Source organism: Haliaeetus albicilla, chromosome 19 (assembly GCF_947461875.1).
Source record: "Haliaeetus albicilla chromosome 19, bHalAlb1.1, whole genome shotgun sequence".
Classification (NCBI taxonomy): Eukaryota; Metazoa; Chordata; class Aves; order Accipitriformes; family Accipitridae; genus Haliaeetus; species Haliaeetus albicilla.
In genome coordinates, this window is record NC_091501.1 from 6,175,136 (window position 1) to 6,193,050 (window position 17,915).

Below are 17,915 nucleotides of genomic sequence, written 5' to 3' on the forward strand. Positions count from 1 at the left end.
ACTTAGAAACTTTGGTGTAAGTTAGACCTTCAGCCTACCTCACACGCTTTATTTTTTACTGTGACAAGAGACACAGTGCAGCCTTACAGCTAATCAAGAGAAGCAACGGAGTTGGCTATTGTAGAAGATGTGTCAGGGCTTGCTTAGATAAGGGCTGCATGTGCTGTGCTCTAGTGATTCTAGGCAAGAACCACTGGTACCTTTGACAGGATAAACCAGCACAGCCCTGTGGCTATTCTCTTTCTTTCCAAGTGCTGATTCAGTGCTTGGCTGCCCTGTCAGAGGAAGTATAAAGATAGCTTGGAGGTACATTTGCCTCCTCACCTGAACTCAGCCAAAGTCTGAACCCATGACAAGTCAGTAATGTTAGGACAGGCCAACTCAAGATAATTTACACCCACAGAATTCAATGCTCACTGACAAGCGCTGTTAATCAAGAGTGAACCACGGTGTCACATGAATGCTACTTCTGAAGGCTGGTATATATGAGCCTTGAACCCTGCTGTCTACACACGGGACCAAGATATATGTTACACCCAATTAAAAGTACCTCTAGCCTTCTCTCTGAAATTAGCTACTTGTCCTTAACCATGTGTAAAGCACCACGTGCTATCACTGCACAGAAATCATACAGCTAGAGTAAAAATTTTACTTTCCCTCCTAAGTGTCCAATGTTAATAAAACAAAAAACAGAAGGTGAAAAACCCTACCTCAGAGCATCTTTTGCACCTACTTATATAAGCAGAAGCTTGCAACAGTTGTATATACTCCGTATGGTTCATAATTTCAGCCTGCAAGCAAAAAGTTCCATGGTGAGTGGAACAAACAAAAACACTTTACCAATACCACAAAAACACATGTCTTTCCCAGGGCTAAAGGCTGTTTTTTCCTAAAGAATCTCACTGTCTGCATAGGCAAGCACTGAGGGAAGGAGAAGTTGAGAAAGACTGAGCTATGCACTCAGTCCTTAAGACTGCTTGCTCGTTTGTCTGTTTGGTGCAGTTCAAGTGAAAAACAAAGAATTTCTGAGCATTTGAATAGCTCCTTCACCTGCAGAGTGCACAAAAATTAACAGATGAGAGTGAACAGTGAAATCACTTTCATCCTTTTCTCCCTGGACCACAGGTCTGTTTTGTTACCTGCTGGCTTCCCACACATGCAGTCTTCATGTAGCATAAAGAGAGCATCATATGCCTAAAACCAGAAAACAGCCTTGATGCTCCTCCGGTTCTGCCAGTGACTTGCCTGACATATTGCTGAAATGTCCAAAAGGTGTTTAAGTGTTTGAAATCATTATGATAAGAAGCATCCCATCAGAAAGTAAATGCACAGGTCTTCTTGGCTTTATGCTCTCTCCATGTCTGACCAAGAAGCCCTTAAAACCATTAGTGAGAGTTAATTCATTAAGTTACTGCATTTTTCTTAGCAATCCCTGACTATTGATATAAATGAGAGCAGATCCAAACCAGCCCTAACTTCACCAAGAGACTGGTTGTGTAATCTGGCTCACTGATACCCTTTTCTACGCTCATTTCCCTAAGCCTACTGAATTAATGAACAAATGTGAACAGGGTGTTTCATACGTTTGATTCTGACTCGCTCTCAAATTAAAAAACCACCAAGCTTCAAAACTGACAAGTAATGTGCATTTTCCTAAGAAATGAGAAGTTTTCCGAACTATGATATTGCTTATTCAGTGTGTTGCTGCAAAGTGCTTTAGTTTTCATTGTATTCTTGTTAATCCACTTTTCATATCCAAGAGCTTAAGATTTCTTCCATTTAAATAAAGTGTAGCTTGAATGGGATCAACATCAAGACATAATGTGGGATAACTTCACTTTGCACTTAGTTGAAACAGGGTACACAAACAGAAACTGGAGGGCTCTACTTTGGCACAGGTTTCTGTTAACAGTCCTGGACTGCAGTCTGTAGTGTTACTCCAAAACACCCATCTCCTTCATGAAAACATAAATTCTTTTTTACCACAGCTATTTCAGTATAAAAAGCATTTAAAAGCCTTTTCATAAGTGGCGAAACACATAGGTACAAATTTTCTTCTGGGAACTTTTCAACCTGTGTGTTAAGTTCTCTAAGCCAGAGGAGGAAAAACATTATCTTACAATACCGGTAATTTTAACATGGATTTTTGCCTATTCCCTTCCAAAGTCACTGCTGCTTTTGGATTTACCTATATTAGTATAATGCTTTGTCTAATCCAAATGAAAACAAAGGAAGCTGATTTCTGGTATGACTACCTGTAGGTGTATCATGCCCACAGTGCCATCCATACTGGCTCACCCTTCATTTGGGATGACCTGAAAAAGCTGAGCTTCCTGATTTTTTTTCTTGACATTCCTGCAACCAACACAAACCTGTGGCTCCCACAAACTGTGATTAATACTGTCATGCTACCTTTTTTTTTTTTTCCTGGTCAGTAAATAAACAGCTCTTTGACAAGAGGAGGAAGTATCACCAGTCACACTTGAACAAGCGTGGCACACCTTAACAAGTGTGGCACCTGAGGCATAGAGAGGTAAAACAGTACTCAGCAGGGCTGGAACAGGATCTCCAGGTGCTGGTGCCATTCATTAGTCCCTACAGCCATCGGACATGCCTTTATTGTCTCTACCACAACTAAAGCCATTTATTAATTCCCACACATCTCTTTGTAATCAGGGTCGCACCTGAGTCACAGAGAACACAAAAAAATGGTGCAAAACAGCTCAAAAACAATCAGTTTTTCTGTCAAACAGGCCAATATTAAAAGTGAACATGGTTAAAGGAAAATCAGCTTTTTGCAGGCAATCTCCCAGAATGGGCAGTTTAAGGCAGGCACTGCACTGAAAAAAGTACTTGGGTACTTGGCTCAGAAGCCTGTGATTTTCCCACCACCCCCAAGCAGGGCTTTTTTAAGGGGCGGGGGGACAGGACGACACAACACTTATTTTAGCCCAGAGTGATCAAAATTTCTTGTCTTTGAAAAACAAAAGGACTTGGGTGGAATTATTTAATCCTGCTTGTAGCAGCCCAGCAAACAATGACATAGCATTTTTACGAGATGAGCGAAGAAAGATAACCTACACAGGTCATTGCCCTCCAAACCATCTTGCTACCTAAGCGATACAACAAACCAATCTCATGCACGCAGCTTCTGACAAAGGTCTAGCTGGAAATAGTTGTGAAAGATGGGTGGAAAACAGTAAGTTACGCTCTTGTGAGCTAGAATTACAGCGATGTGCTTGCTTTGTGTCAGGCTGTGCAAACAGTGGAGGAGTTAAGGAAGTCAAGAGCTTCCTTCCCACCATACTGGGGATGCCACGCCAGGACACAGGCAAGGTGACCGTGCCAAACAACACTTTCTTCTCCAAGCAGCTGACTCAACAAGTGAAACAGGCAAGTTTGCTAGAAGATGAAATGAGATGACATCTTGGTTCAATATGTAAAACGAGTTCATTAGCAGATTCTTAAGAAAAGCTAAGGCTACACTAGACTAAGCTACTATTATTTTCTATGGAAATAGAAGTATTTGCATGCTTTACTTACCTCCTCCCTTTGCATTTGTATCTCTTTTATGCAAATACCAGTGCTGGGTCAGAGAATGTTGTAACAGCCAAAAATTACAGGAGGTCTCACAGTTCCACAGGGTTTACCATAAATGAGTCCAACCACATAATCAGCTGTACAAGGCACAAACAGTACATATAGGAAAGGCAATATGCTAAGGAAAGCAACAGCTGTGAGCTTTTTGGAAGAAAAGTAGAAGGTAAACCCAAACTGAAGATGAGGAAAAAAAGAGATGGCATCAGATATAGCTTGGCAAGTTAGAGGACGGCTCTGGGAGGAAGACCTACAATGTGACACCGCATTCAAAACAGGAAGTTACTGAAAAGTATGAATGAGGAAAACATGAACGAGCACTGGAAAAGAATTTCACAGGAAATACATGAGTCAAGATGCTGCAGACTGGAAGGTAGCTGCATTACAACAGGCAGGTATCAAAAACAGAGGAAGCATCAAAGAGAAAACTTTCTCAGGAGGCAGCAGTGGTAAAGTGTTCTCACTTTAAATCAGTGGAAAAAGGAGAGCAAGTTACCAATTCAGCATACTGAATAAGCCACAGTGCACAATTTTATCTGTTATTTGGTTTGTTTTCTACAAGCACAATCAAAATAATAGGAAGACACCCTACCAAAGGATGTCCAAGATGGGCTTAATGGAGGAACAACATTCAGACAGGAACAAGCAGTGAAGTTTTATCTCCAAGGAAGTCTTGAAAATAGAGAAACCATAACAATGGATGGAAAAAAAGGGGACCAGTACCATACACTGTGAGGGCCAAGCACTGTTCCCTTTCACAGCAGAAATCAAGAGGATGGCATAACTGTTAACAAGGGTGGAGGAAGAACATGGGCAACCACGACACCACCTCCAGGAGTCAAGTCCACTCTACTCCTCTCCACAAAGACTGCTGTGACACATCTGTTATTGTAACACCTGAGCAGTTCACATGTAAATTATATGGTCAAAACATTTGCAGGAAATACTGCAAAAATAAAAATATTTGGGACCTCATTACTCACACACTAACCACACACAAATGTCAACGCAGCTTAATCATCGGTGTTTCTACTCCAGCACAGAACTAGGACCACCAAAGTGGAGCCCCTGTTATTCAATCTCACAGTTATGCTGTATTCATAGGCTCTCATATTAGCACTAAAAATGAGGAGCAATGATTCTAAAAATACTTTAATTCACTTTGTAGAATCCAACCCAAATTTCATTCCAAATCTACTATACCTTTCCAGGCCCACCAGTGAGCGTGTGCTGTGTCCCGAGTGCCCAGTCCTGAAAGGAGCCGAGCAACTTCAACTTACATGAAAAGTCAAACTGAACTGAAAACACAGCCACTCATAAAATTCAACTAGCATGAGGATCTGGGGGAAAAAAAGCAGAACTTGAGGTGATACCAAGGTAGAGTCCCACAGAAACAAACAATATGTTTTATAAAGGAAAAGCTGCAACCCAGGCTGTCTTAATTCTGAGATGTGAAAGTTTACCCCTTATTGTATAGCTTTGCTTTTTCTCATTAATCCTTTCTGCAGTAAAATGCCTGCTTATAATACAGAAAAGTAGTACAGAGAAATTAACAAAAAGAAAAAAAAAATCAGGAAAAGCATTATCTTCTGAGTTATTTCCAATTTTCATACCTTTATACCTGCAAAATTTCATAAATACTATATACGCAAAATGCAATGTTGAAGTAAACTGAATGCTATTTGAAGATTGTAGGATAACCTTTTTGAAAGCACAAGCTAAGGACAAGAGAATGTATTTAATAGCTATGTTATGCAAAATATATATATATAAGCACTTTATCTTAACATTTTTGCTTTTTCCTGTGCTAGCCACCATTTTCCTTGCCAGTTTTGCTCATTGCCAGCTTGCTACTGTTTGCTTTTTTTAAACATCCTTAGATCTTACAGTGAATTAATAACTCTGAATTTATTACTCCCATTGACAAAAAGATGGAAGGGTGGGAACAGATCCAGACAGTAATTAAGACACTCTTACAGCTAAGAACAGCCCAATTTCTTCCTCTTACTACATACATAAGGTTAAATTCGCCTTGTCCAAAAAATGTATGTAGATATAAAAAAAAAAAACAAACTACTGCCTGGTATGACTAACTATGGAAAGGGGTTAATTTAAGATTGTTCATGTTTTAAGAGTCAGTTCAACAATGAGTAACTAGCTTATTTGAATTATGTCTTAGTTTTGAAGTAAATTACATATCTCTATTTGCATTTTTTTAAACTATTTGGTTTTAACCTTCTATTTAACCTCTTCAACAGCACTTGCAACTCCCTTCATCTCTTGTCCTTGATATTAAAAACTTTGACTTGTTCCTTCAGGAAATGGATGTTGGGTTTCAGATAATTATCCACTGGTACGTGGCCATCCCAGAAGCAAAGCTGCGTAGCTGCTGAAATATAAACCTTGACGTCACAGTTTAAACCAACTTGCCTGAAGAATTACTTTAAGATGCTGCCAGAGTTGTAGAACGGGCAGCAGGGAGTAGTAATGTCTTAAATTGAAAAACCAAAGATACAGCAGAGCATATAAACCAAAGCCCAAACAATATGTTCTTTTAAGTCATTTACCCTAAATGAGTCAGCTCCATAAGGCTGAAAAAGCTCAATGCAGGCTTAACTTCTGAGTTTGTGTCAGCAGATACATTGTCGTCCAGAGGAACTGGGTTTGGGTATAACTCCATAGCAGTTTAGTCTGCCCCAGACTCTGTGCTATCATATCTGCCTAGCTTTCAGTACCTGATTTAAAGCTAAACCGCATATTTCTAAATCAAAACATGGTGGTGGCAGCATTAGGTAAGGGAACTGCTGTGGGTTAACCCTAACTGGCCTCAGGGTGCCCTGAAAATACAAGGACAACTGGACTCTCTTGACAGTGGTTTGAGTTTTCTTTTTTTCCAGTCCTTCCTGTTAGGGTCAAGGAACATCCAGTGCTTCCAATACCAAGTTTTTACTTGGACTGGAAGATTTTATGTTGGTATAATTGAAAGATACTAAGCAATATAGGGCCATAATGATAAGCCTATTTCATGAGTCTTAACTCATGTTATAAACCTCATCTTTGTATTTGCCAACTCCTGCTGTGCTCCCGCCTTACGCAAATTCATACTGCACAGGCATCTTTCTTCTTTGTTTGCCAAGTCTCTGACAATTTCCATTCTGCATAATGAGACTTAAAATATTATGCAATACCTTAAAGCTACCAAGGTGCTTTAGCTTCAGTGTTCTCAAATTACTGCATATATAGAAACACCTTTAAAACCAGACCCCTTTCCGAAGAATTAGGCAGGCCTGAAAACACTCCTTCAACAGCAGATGCTCAATGAAACACTACATCCTAAGAGCGCTGTTTCACTTACACAGAACTGCTGTACAGCGCCACATGTAAGCCTAGGTTAGTTTTCAGGCATTCGTTACTTCGAGCTCATTATTTCTCCTTTTTTTTTCTTCCACCGGGTTTTACAGACACAGCGAGAGCATGGTTAATACTATATCCGAGGAGGATCAGAGACCGGAGTTCTGACTCCAAAGCGCTACAAAGCAGCCAGCCCTACGCTCACGCCAGCTGAAGGCACGTTAAAGTTGTTCCACGGCGCGGTACTCCCGCACCCGAAGACGCCCGGCCGGCAGCAGGGCGGGGGGGGGCCGGCCGCGCCCCGCTCCCACCTCCCGGCTGTTTCAGCGGCAAACCAAAGCCTCCCGCCCCGGTGCCTACCTGCTCCCCGCCGCTCCGGGCCGCCGCCGGGCGCCTGCCGCACCGCTTTGCTCTTGCGGAGAGCGCTGCCCATGGCGCGGCTCGGCGCGCAGCCCCCGGCGCGGCGCGCAGCCGCCCCCTGCCCTGCGGCGCCCCCTGGCGGCCGCGGCCGCCCCTTCCCCTCGGTCGCCACGGCGACGGACGCGGCCGCGGTCGTAAACCCAGCCCCGGGGCTGGCGCGACCCCTCGCGGCTCCCGACGGGCTTTTGGCGGGGCGGGGCGGCCGCTGGCGCCGCGCCCGGCGGGCGGAGGAGCGAAGGGGCTGATCCGCCCGGCGGCGCCGCGGGAGAGGCGGGGGAAGGCGGCTTGCCGGCTCCCAGCGCCGAGCGGGCCTGCCGGCTGGGGGATGCTGGCGTTGGAGAAGCCCTCGGGAGGTGTTTTCGAAATAGGTGTTCTCACAACTGATGGTTCATACCAAGAAATCCGGGAAGAAGACGCTAACCGCAAGAGGAACTGCGTGAGGCAGAAGGTCGGATGAGGCTTCTCACCCTGCTCCCTCCCTGCCGGGCTCTGGACGTGATCTGGCCTCGTTATCGTAGGGCGCTGCACAGGTCGTGGCCCCATCGTGGTGGCTTTCACACCAGTACGCGGCAAGAGGAGTGCCTGCCAAGAAGGACACAAACTGAGAAGACAGACAGGGCAAGATGTAAACCACCAGCAAACCCGCACACAAATGTCTGCTGTTACTACTAGTCGGCTCCAATTTGAGCTTTCTTCACTTTTCACGTGGAAACATGTGACTTCTTATACCAAACACGGTAATTTATCTGACCCATATTCTCGCTTACGGCAAAGACTGACATTTGTTTGAAAGGTTTTAAAAAGACGCAATGCTAAACCAACCGTTAGTGTTTTTGGGGCATGGATCTTCTTTTCAGCTGCACAGATTGACTGCTGGGCTGTTCACTGAGTGAGCGTGAAGGCTGCTGTAACGTGAACGCATGGCAACGAAATGCACACTATGGACTCGGGAGCAATTAGTCCCATCCCTAACACGACCATCGGGTTGCTCTGTGGTCCTGCCTAAGTCACTCATGCCAAGTGTCCCCCAGTGTAAAATGTAAATGTGACACCTATTTACCCTATAACACCTTCAGAGTTGTGATTATCTTGCTAACGCTTTTAGTACAGGACACCAACCACGTCGGCTCTCAGTACTCTGCCACAAAAGTAATACTGAGCGACAGCAAAGGACCAAAAGAAAGTGAAGAAAGAGAACGGGATAATAACTTTGAGTCTTGAGGTTTAAGAGGCATTGCCTCCCCATCCTCAGCTTTTTTACACAGAGGACATCAGCAATTCCTATTTCTGTTGCTGTATTACTCTTCCACTCTGCAGTGGTATCTCCAGTGTCAGCTAGAGTTTCTAATACCACCCCCCCCCCCCAACTAAACTTAAGACTGTAAGTGGAAAAAAGTCTCTGAACCCACTGGGGGAATGATCACTGTGATTTTAGAAATTATGTCTTCAATATAGATCTCTATAATAGCAGAAATTATTACGATAATGAGGATAATAATTGTTACGGGCATTCAGGGATTATTATAGCTTCAGAAAGAGTTATTAAAATAATTTGCTGAACTAGCTTAGGGAAGGAACTCTATTCCACCAAACCCCATCTCAATATTTTCATTAAATGGGGACTACCAGCTGGCAATCCAGTCAATTTGAGAAAAATCAAGTTTAAAAAAAACACCCTGGAGTGCTGTTACTGTCCTTTAAATTGTTCACAATGTTCCATTTTGCTTATTGTTTTGCAATTATGTTCTCATCACATTTCCTTTCATTAAGAAAAGATCTTATGCTGCTGCGGTGAAGATCCACTGAAGCAATGGAAAAAATGAAGTTCTACCTTTGAGACATTTTGTAAGTTTGAAAAGCAGTGCATCCAAAAATCAGAATTATCCAAGATCACTTACAAGCAAAGAGTCGGTTACTGCAGAACAGAATCTTGATGCTGCACCCGGAGACTGGCATTCATTTTCACCTTCTTTACCCCACTCCTCCAAATCTGTTGCTTCTTCCTACAGTTTTACTGGCCCACATCACCTCTTATGTTAGTTATTACAACCTCCTCACAAACACTACCTTGAGGCCATTCAACGTACAGCCCGAGAACTTACATTCCTCAACTCTTATTTTAATCAGACCACTCCTGATCTTGGCCTCAACTCCTTTCCCGTTTTTCCACAGGCTTCATGCCTTCTCCTGAACCACAGGTTGTGATCAACTCCAAGGTCCTATAAAACTTCCTTTTGGCTGATTTATTATCTTGCCAGATCATCCTCTCTCCAGTTTTACCTACTTTTTTACTTTGTGTGCTTCTCCATAGAGGTCTTAGTTTGCTCTTACAGCGTTCCCTATGTTATATCTTTTTTCTGGGTAGATCCAAAAAGTATCTGCCCTCTTTTTATTTAAGTTTTGCCTGGAAATTACACTTTTTATGAGGCTTATGAAAAGCCAAATACATCAATTTATCTTATAATTTATTCTTAGTTGACTGAACTGCATGCATACATGAAGTCTAGTGTTGGACCACTGAAATGTAAGCAGAATACAATGACCAGAAGAATGGAAAGCGGAAGGAAGAGGAAAGAAGAAAAATGCAGTATATTCCAGTTATTAATAATGTGATCTCCTGATGCCTTGTCTGTATGTTACATACTTTTTTGTCAGTCTTTGCCTTTCTCTCTCTGTTTACACTCTTTGGGAGATGGACTTTATCTTCCTCCGTGTTTAGAAAACACTTGACATTTCAATTTCTATTGCTGTCCTCCTGATAATCTTCATGCTGTCCTTTTCCAGTAGCAAGGACACACATAGGAGAGCAGTCTTCAGGATCATACAGTTGAAGGACATCCTGGAGCCTGTAATACCTCCTTGATACAGACACCAACTTAAACCCCTGTTGGAGTCAGAGATAACTCTGCGTACTGAAGTCACAGGGAGACTGAAAGCCTATTCAGTCCTATTTCAGTACCAAAGCACTGATTTAAATATGCTTTGGGTTTGTCTGTTAGTTTCATCTACAGGAAAATTTAGTGCACATCTTCAGAACTGCTGTGTTAAGCAGAACAACAAGGACTGCCTCATTAGAAATAATCTGTAGAACAAAGGAAAGTCTTGAAAATCTGTCACATTGTGTTCTGTTTTCAATATTGGACTATTATAAGGCATAGAATGCATAAGCTACCAGTGTTGGGATTAAGAGATCAGCTGTGATAAATTCAATTAATGTGTAAAAAGTCTGTAAAATACTTGAACAACTAATAAAAATAGTAATTACATTAAGATATTAACTTATAATGTTCTTTATAAAGATGAAATGTAAGGTATTTTACTGTCTTGAAATCTCGATAAAGATATTTTATAGCAAACGTATTTGGTGCATGATTGCTGCTGAAGAATCCTGTAACAGAGCTGCGATAATCTAAATGGTACCTCAATGGGACCAGTCCCTCAGCTGTTTCTGAGATAATTGATTCCCAGCTCCCTGTGGCTATTATAAGAGTGATCATTAAAATAGTATTAGAATTTCTGTTCCCACAAAGATTTCTATATATTCCTTCTATATATAAACTGGGAGGAAGGCTGCCTCAGTAAATGAAGAGCCCACAGTGCCACCTTCTTATAAAGTACAGAACTCTTGGTGCTGAATGCAAAACCACCTAAATATTAGCATTATTAAAGCTGACACAGTCCTTGCATTTTCAGAATACTGATGTCATTGAAATACCACCAGTCATTTTTGCAAGCTTAGATTCACCTTACCTTTCATCAGCCACCTAAAAGTTTGGCCTCTCGTATAAGCTCTTGATCTAAGCTCCTTCTGTAGCCAAGAGAAAGACAAGCATGTCCAGATGGTAACTCATCCTTCCAAAGACAGACACTTCTAAAGAGCGAGCCTATCCCTAGCCCTTAGTTTGAACAAATTCAACTGAGAAGAATTCCAGCTTTCATGTTTAAGTTGACAGAAGAAATCTATGTCTCTGCCTACACTGCAAATGTGACAGTATCTCTCAGTATCTTAGTGACAGTTAGGGGGTGTCCTGGTTTCAGCTGGGATGTAGTTAGCTGTCTTCCTAGTAGCTGGTACAGTGCTATGTTTTGAGTTCAGTATGTGAAGAATGTTGATAACACTGATGTTTTCAGTTGTTGCTCAGTAGTGTTTAGACTACAGTCAAGGATTTTTCAGCTTCTCATGCCCAGCCAGGGCACCTGACCCAAACTGGCCAACAGTGTATTCCATACCATGTGACGTCCCATCTAGTTTAGGAACTGGGAAGTGGGGGGGCAGGGATTCGCCGCTCGGGGACTGGCTGGGTGTCGGTCGGCGGGTGGTGAGCAATTGCCCTGCGCATCATTTGTACATTTCAATCCTTTTATTACTACTGTTGTCATTTTATTAGTGTTATCATTATCATTATTAGTCTCTTCTGTTCTATTAAATCGTTCTTATCTCAACCCAGGAGTTTTACTTCTTTTCCTGATTTTCTCCCCCATCCCACTGGATGGGGGGGGAGTGAGTGAGCGGCTGCGTGGTGCTTAGTTGCTGGCTGGGGTTAAACCACGACAGGGGCACAATGAAGATCCACCCAATGCTCCAGATTCTAAGAGAACAATTTTGTTTTGGTGATGCCACTGACACAGTGGTAATGTATGCAGGCCTTTGAATCAGTGCAGTTTGGAATCCCATATAATCACCTCTACAGGAAGGAAACTACAAATACTGGCAAGTGCCACAGCCTCTGATACTTCCAGGAAAGTCCTGAATTCCTTCAGTCACACCAAGCAAAACTAAGTGATCAAATCTACTACCATTGTGCAATTCAACCATATGGGCAAAATGTGAGAACACAGGCCTTATGAAAAGAAATTTTCATGATGCAGAGCAAAACTTAGTTCTGTAGTCCTCCAGAGCCCCTACACCGTAACTCCAGCCTATGAGCACTGACAGTCTCAAGCCTTTCATAACTGTAACTATAATCAGAATTGAACTGGGCAATAGTCCACATTTCCTTGCTTCCCATCGTCATCTGACCTGCTTTCTGTGCTCCCTCTGCAGTACCCAAACCAGAGCTGTAATGGAACCCAGCTTCCCCACCCATGGGAGATGTAGGATTTCACTGCATCGCCATTAAGCAGCTGCTTGTCCTCTTGCACACTAGAATTAAATAAGACATCTGTCCTGGTATTGGCTGGGATAGAGTTGTCTTCCTAGTAGCTGGTATAGTGCTATGTTTTGGGTTCAGTAGGAGAAGAATGTCGATAACACACTGATGTTTTCAGTTGTTGCCAAGTAGTGTTTAGTCTAAAGTCACGGATTTTTCAGCTTCTCATGCCCAGCCAACAAGAAGGCTGGAGGGGCACAAGAAGTTGGGAGGCGACACAGCCAGGGCAGCTGATCCAAACTGGCCAAAGGGGTATTCCATACCATGTGACATCATGCCCAGTATATAAACTGGGAGGAGTTGGCCTGGGGGGATTGCTGCACCGGTACTAACTGGGCGACTAACTGGGCATCGGTCGGTGGGTGGTGAGCAATTGCATTGTGCATCACTTGTACATTCCAATCCTTTTATTATTATTATTGTCATTTAAATATTGTTATCATTATCCTTATTAGTTTCTTCTTTTCTGTTCTACTAAACTGTTCTTATCTCAACCCACGAGTTTTACTTTTTTTCCCGATTCTCTCCCCCATCCCACTGGGTGTGGGGGGGAGTGAGCGAGTGGCTGCGTGGTGCTTAGCTGCTGGCTGGGGTTAAGCCACGACAACATCTTTCACCGTACTTATGCTGCTGAGAAATTTCAATCCCACATGTAGCTGATAATAGGAGAAGACTCAAAACACATAACCACAGAATGCAGCTGAATGCAGATGATAACAAATAAACCCATGTGAACGACACTTGCAAATGTGTCATAAATTCAGCTACAAAAAAATTAAGTTAAAATTTTACTAGAGGTACTTAGGTTTTTCATTTTATGCTTTGTATTACTTGTCATAAGGTTTGAAAAAGCTAAATGATTTAATCCTTTTCTATTTAAAATGAGCATTGATTTTTTTCCCGTGTTTTGAAAAGAGCCAAAACCAATGCAAATGTTTTTATCTAGGAGGCTGTAATGGCACAATTGAAAAGCAAGGCTCCTGTCAGATTGCATCTCAAAACTGTGGCATTGCTTTGTTGAAAACAAAGCAGAGAAGGTATTGTTATAGTTTCACCTCCAACTGTTGCTGTATTATTCACGGACAAGTTAGAGGCTTCTGCCAAGATCTCTTCTAATCCTTCAAATGGTTCTGTCTGGACCATCATCTTGCACGTGTACTTTGAAGTTCTTTGTTGCTCTTGTGGAATGTTTATACTTGATGTTTTAGACATGTTTTAACATATGCGTTACCTGATTACAAGTCAGTTCTGCTCCAGGTACATTTCAAAGGGATTGCTGCTAGCCACATTTAACCCCACCTGGCTGAGATGAACTAGCACTAAACTTCAAATGGTATCTTTGGATCTACTTGCTTGACTACCTGTTCCACTGGTGAAAACAGTAAGTTGATTTTTCTTTTGTCTAAGGGAACAAGACTTAGGCATTCATGCACTGCCTATCTGTCTTAGGTCCCCCAATAACTTTTGAAATGTAGACCAAGTTTAATCAAATTTACTTAGTGTAATATGTCTCAACATACTACATTTCTGTACATCTTGTGAAAGAAAGGCAATTGAGCAGTGGCGAGGAAAAGGCTCAAAAATGAGTTCAACTCGTATTAGAGATTGCACACAGGAACTCAGTCTCAAGAAGCCTTCAGGAAATGGCTTCTCTTGTCATTTGTTACCTGTGGTACTCTTACCTCTCCAGTTCTAGTATCTAAGCCATTCACAGTTCAGCTCAAAGTAGGAAAGTAATATTGCTACTGATTCAGCTGATGGGGAATTGAGGCACAATATGATTAAAATTCAGACTTTCAAAGCTATTAATGCACCTCTCAATTGAAATCTTATGGCCTGCATTTACAGTAATTTGCCCAAGGTCATACAAGAAGCGGGCGGTAGACCTGGGAATTGAATCCAAGCTTGCACCTTGCTCTTTGGACCATACTTCCCAAAAGATGTAGTAATTTCAGAATCACACTCTGCCCAGCCCCCTCTTTGGCTGGATACCAGTCTGCTGTGAATAAACACATCCTTTGGTCCTCACAGTGTGGATGTCAAAGCTGGCTACTATTATGGCTCTGCCTCTCAGGCATGCTGTCACAGTACAGACCCTACACATGACTCCTTTTCAGAGCTGTGGGACCACACAGCATGAAGGCCACCTGAGCACCTAGAACCTTCCAAGTGTAGCGGAAATTCTACTGTTGAAGGGGCAATACTTTCTAAAAGCAAGGTACACCTGGGTAGCTAAAGAATTTTTCAAAACAACCGAGAGCTACTTATCCTTGGAAAAATAAAAATGTCCTGAACTTCAATTAATTCCATCTGATCTCATCCTACTGTGACTTGGTTAATTACCTGTAGATAATTTCTTCTGGATTTCCACATTCAATCTTTTTTCACATAGCATTGCCTGGCTCTGTGGCACCTTCCAAGTATCTTTTAATTAGGATTGTCTAATACAAGTAAGAATGCTCTAATCTACAAAAAAAGAGATAACGAACATTAGAAAGATCACTGTTAAGAATGAAAATAAATTCCTGAAACACCATGGAGTTCATAGTTTGACAACAAACCTATTTCCAGTCTGTTACACTCAGAATTTCACAGTAATGAGAACTCTGGAGAATGTCAGATGAATCCTCCACAACATCCATCCAGTGCTATTTCTACAAAAATTGTAATTTCTTATTTCAAACACATACTTTTCCAAATGACAGGCTCTAGACCACAAGTAAGGCACATTTTGGAGCAGGCTGATATATCTGTTCTGGTTTGAAGAAGCATACTTGCTCACCTTTGACGGCTTTCTTAGCTAACACCTACTAAGTAGAACAGAAGATAACTGAAGATTTTAATTTCCTTACTGAAAATTTCAGACACAAAACAACAACCTCACCAAATAGATCACAACCTCACAAAACTCTTTCTTACATCTTACTACAGTTAACTCCACCTGCTCTTGAACATTCTTCCCCTCTTTTTGTATAGATGGAGTTTGAGCTGATAGAAAAAGAGCATACAGAGATTGGGTACAGAATATGAAGAACACATTGCAGACTGGAGAAATTATATGTGAACCTGGAGAATATAAAATCCAAATGACATGACGGGGAATTTGAGACTGTAACTGATAAGCAGCAAGATAACAAAGCAACAAGCATTATACTAGATGATTTATCAAGGTTCACCAAGACACCCCTGATACTGTACAGAGGGAAGATGCAGATTAGACGTGGAAATACACAATATTTTCAGGATATACGGTATGAACAGAACACAGTGCTGCAAATATATGGAACTTGAGAATGTACTTAGCATATGGATAAAATAATAAACCAATTAAAGACTGAATGATAAACATGTGACAGAAATTGTTACTAATGGAGGAACACAAGATAAAATGTATGTAAAGGGGAATGCTGGCTTGGATTCCCTGGCTTCAGCTGGCTGACAAGTTTAACCACTGAGTGCTGTTCTGCCATCAGTAACAGTGAACTCTGCTCCCACTATGCTATTCGAAAGAAAAGGGTTGAGCAAAATAAGTGGATAAGTAGTTTTTCTATCAATACAACACTGATAAATCTCAGCAAAAGCACCCCAGGAGAAACAATTAATATTTTTGTTCCAAGTTTGAAAAATATGGAGTAGAAAGATTTGAGGGCCATGGTTTCAAGGAAAGATTCAAAATATCAACTAGCTACTCAAAAAAAAGGGCATTGTCTGCTCTGTGCCCTGAAGAACCTGCACACTGGTCAGCATTCATCCCTCTACTCACTTGTGAAATTCTGGGCTGAGATGACAGAATCCACCCAAAGATCTTAAAACTGCACAGCAAGATGAATAGTGTATTGTCATGGTATTATAGTTAGTGAACACAAGCTATGAAATTGATAAAGGGGAAAATGCATTCCCTAAGGTCCCAAAGTTAGCCAATGTTCTTGCATTACATCTTCCGGGCATTTTCAAAAAAATAACTAATTACTGTTCACGGTACCCAGCAGGCAGAATCAAGCTGCATATAGCATTTGCAGTAAAAACCTGAGGCCATGCAAAATTTGTCTCATTTGATGTTTCAGTTTAAACTCAAACCAATCCAAATACATGGACATTTTGAGTGAATCTGAATCTTTATCATGTATTGAAACATATGAAACTAATGTTGTGTGAAACCCAGTGGAAATGTGTAAGGTTTATTGAGTTTTGCTTTGTTTAAATCCAAATGCTAGCAGAAAGCTAGGAGAGGAATGTGCCGTGTTTATCAGGTATTAACCAGAAGAGGAATGCTAGCAGAGGCCATTGTGAAACATGAGTTTCGTACCAGGTGAGGTAAAATACTTAAGACCCTCAAGTAATGAAGAATGACTACAGGTTATTAAGAACTGCACGAAACAAAATTATTCTTGTTACCTCCGTTGTGGAGATTGCACATACACACGTGTTGATGGCAGATGTGTGGAATGTCTTTGGCTGCCTTCACCTAGAGGAAAAATCCCTCTCTCCAGTTCTAGTGAATGGCAGGATTGGTGGATTATGAAGTGTTTCATATAAATGCTTCATAAGAGAGGTTTATAAATCTCAATGGAGAAGTCAGTCCAACTACCATCTTCACCTAGCAGCTCGTATTTCTTCAGAACAAAGCCTGAAAGTGGAAGGAAAATGTGCTCTTCAGGCCCCGTATCACCAGGGGGAAATGATCTTTCAGGTTTGCAGCCAGATTTTATTTCTCTAGAGGGAAGGGGCAACCCAGAACCGCAGATCCTCTCACCCAAGGTTTTGTTCCACTAAACGGCTGGTTGGGACCTAGTCCCGTGGGCCATTCTCCTCCTTCGTCAACGTTCTCTTCTTCATCAGCCTCTTCTTTCTCAGTCTGTGTGAGACCTAGGAAGTCACTGGGGGATGCAACGCGTTCTCCTCAGCCGATGAGCCTAGACCCAGGCGAAGGGCAGCTCTGAAGAGAGCTGAGGAACCCCTCGACCCTCTATAAAAACGCTGCCTGCCCTCCTGACAGCAGAGCCCTGCCGCTGAAGCGATCGGGGGAAGAGGCCGGGGAAGAGGCCAGCGGCACACAGCCGGGAAGGCCACCCTCTCCCCCGTTCCCCACCGCCCAGGGTTTCCTTCTCCACAGCCCCGGGGGGAGAGCCGCGCCTGGTCAGCGACCCCACCACACGACCACCACCAGCCCTGCACCCCACGGGAGAGGCCGAAGGAACCTGCAGGCGCGCCCGGACTAGGCGGTTTTACCTCAGCCCAGCCGCGGGACCCCCCTCGCCCCACAGGGGAGGGAAAGGCGGGCCCGGCGGGCCCCCCAACCTCGGGCGCCTCCGTCCGTATAAAGGAGGCGGGCAGGGCCGGGGCGGCGGCGGCGGCAGCGGCGGGAGGGAGCGCGCTGAGGGGAAGAGCCGGCGCGCG

General features: G+C 42.7%; 1 protein-coding gene and 1 long non-coding RNA gene across 2 annotated transcripts in view; both read right to left on the reverse strand.

The window, feature by feature from the left end:
* TXNRD1 (thioredoxin reductase 1) overlaps nucleotides 1–7,439 on the reverse strand; it is a 40,149-nt gene extending 32,710 nt beyond the window's left edge. Inside the window, exon 1 of the mRNA XM_069807430.1 lies at nucleotides 7,309–7,439. Within this exon, the coding sequence (XP_069663531.1) occupies nucleotides 7,309–7,381 (73 nt within the window). The 5' untranslated portion in view covers nucleotides 7,382–7,439. The remainder of the gene's footprint in view (nucleotides 1–7,308) is intronic.
* An 8,210-nt stretch (nucleotides 7,440–15,649) lies between these two features.
* Nucleotides 15,650–17,909, reverse strand: LOC138690067 (uncharacterized). Its single transcript, XR_011328860.1, has 3 exons — nucleotides 17,748–17,909; nucleotides 17,272–17,431; nucleotides 15,650–17,145 (listed from the first exon to the last, which is right to left on the reverse strand). It is a non-coding gene; the product is annotated as an uncharacterized lncRNA (long non-coding RNA).
* Nucleotides 17,910–17,915: the final 6 nt, after the last annotated feature.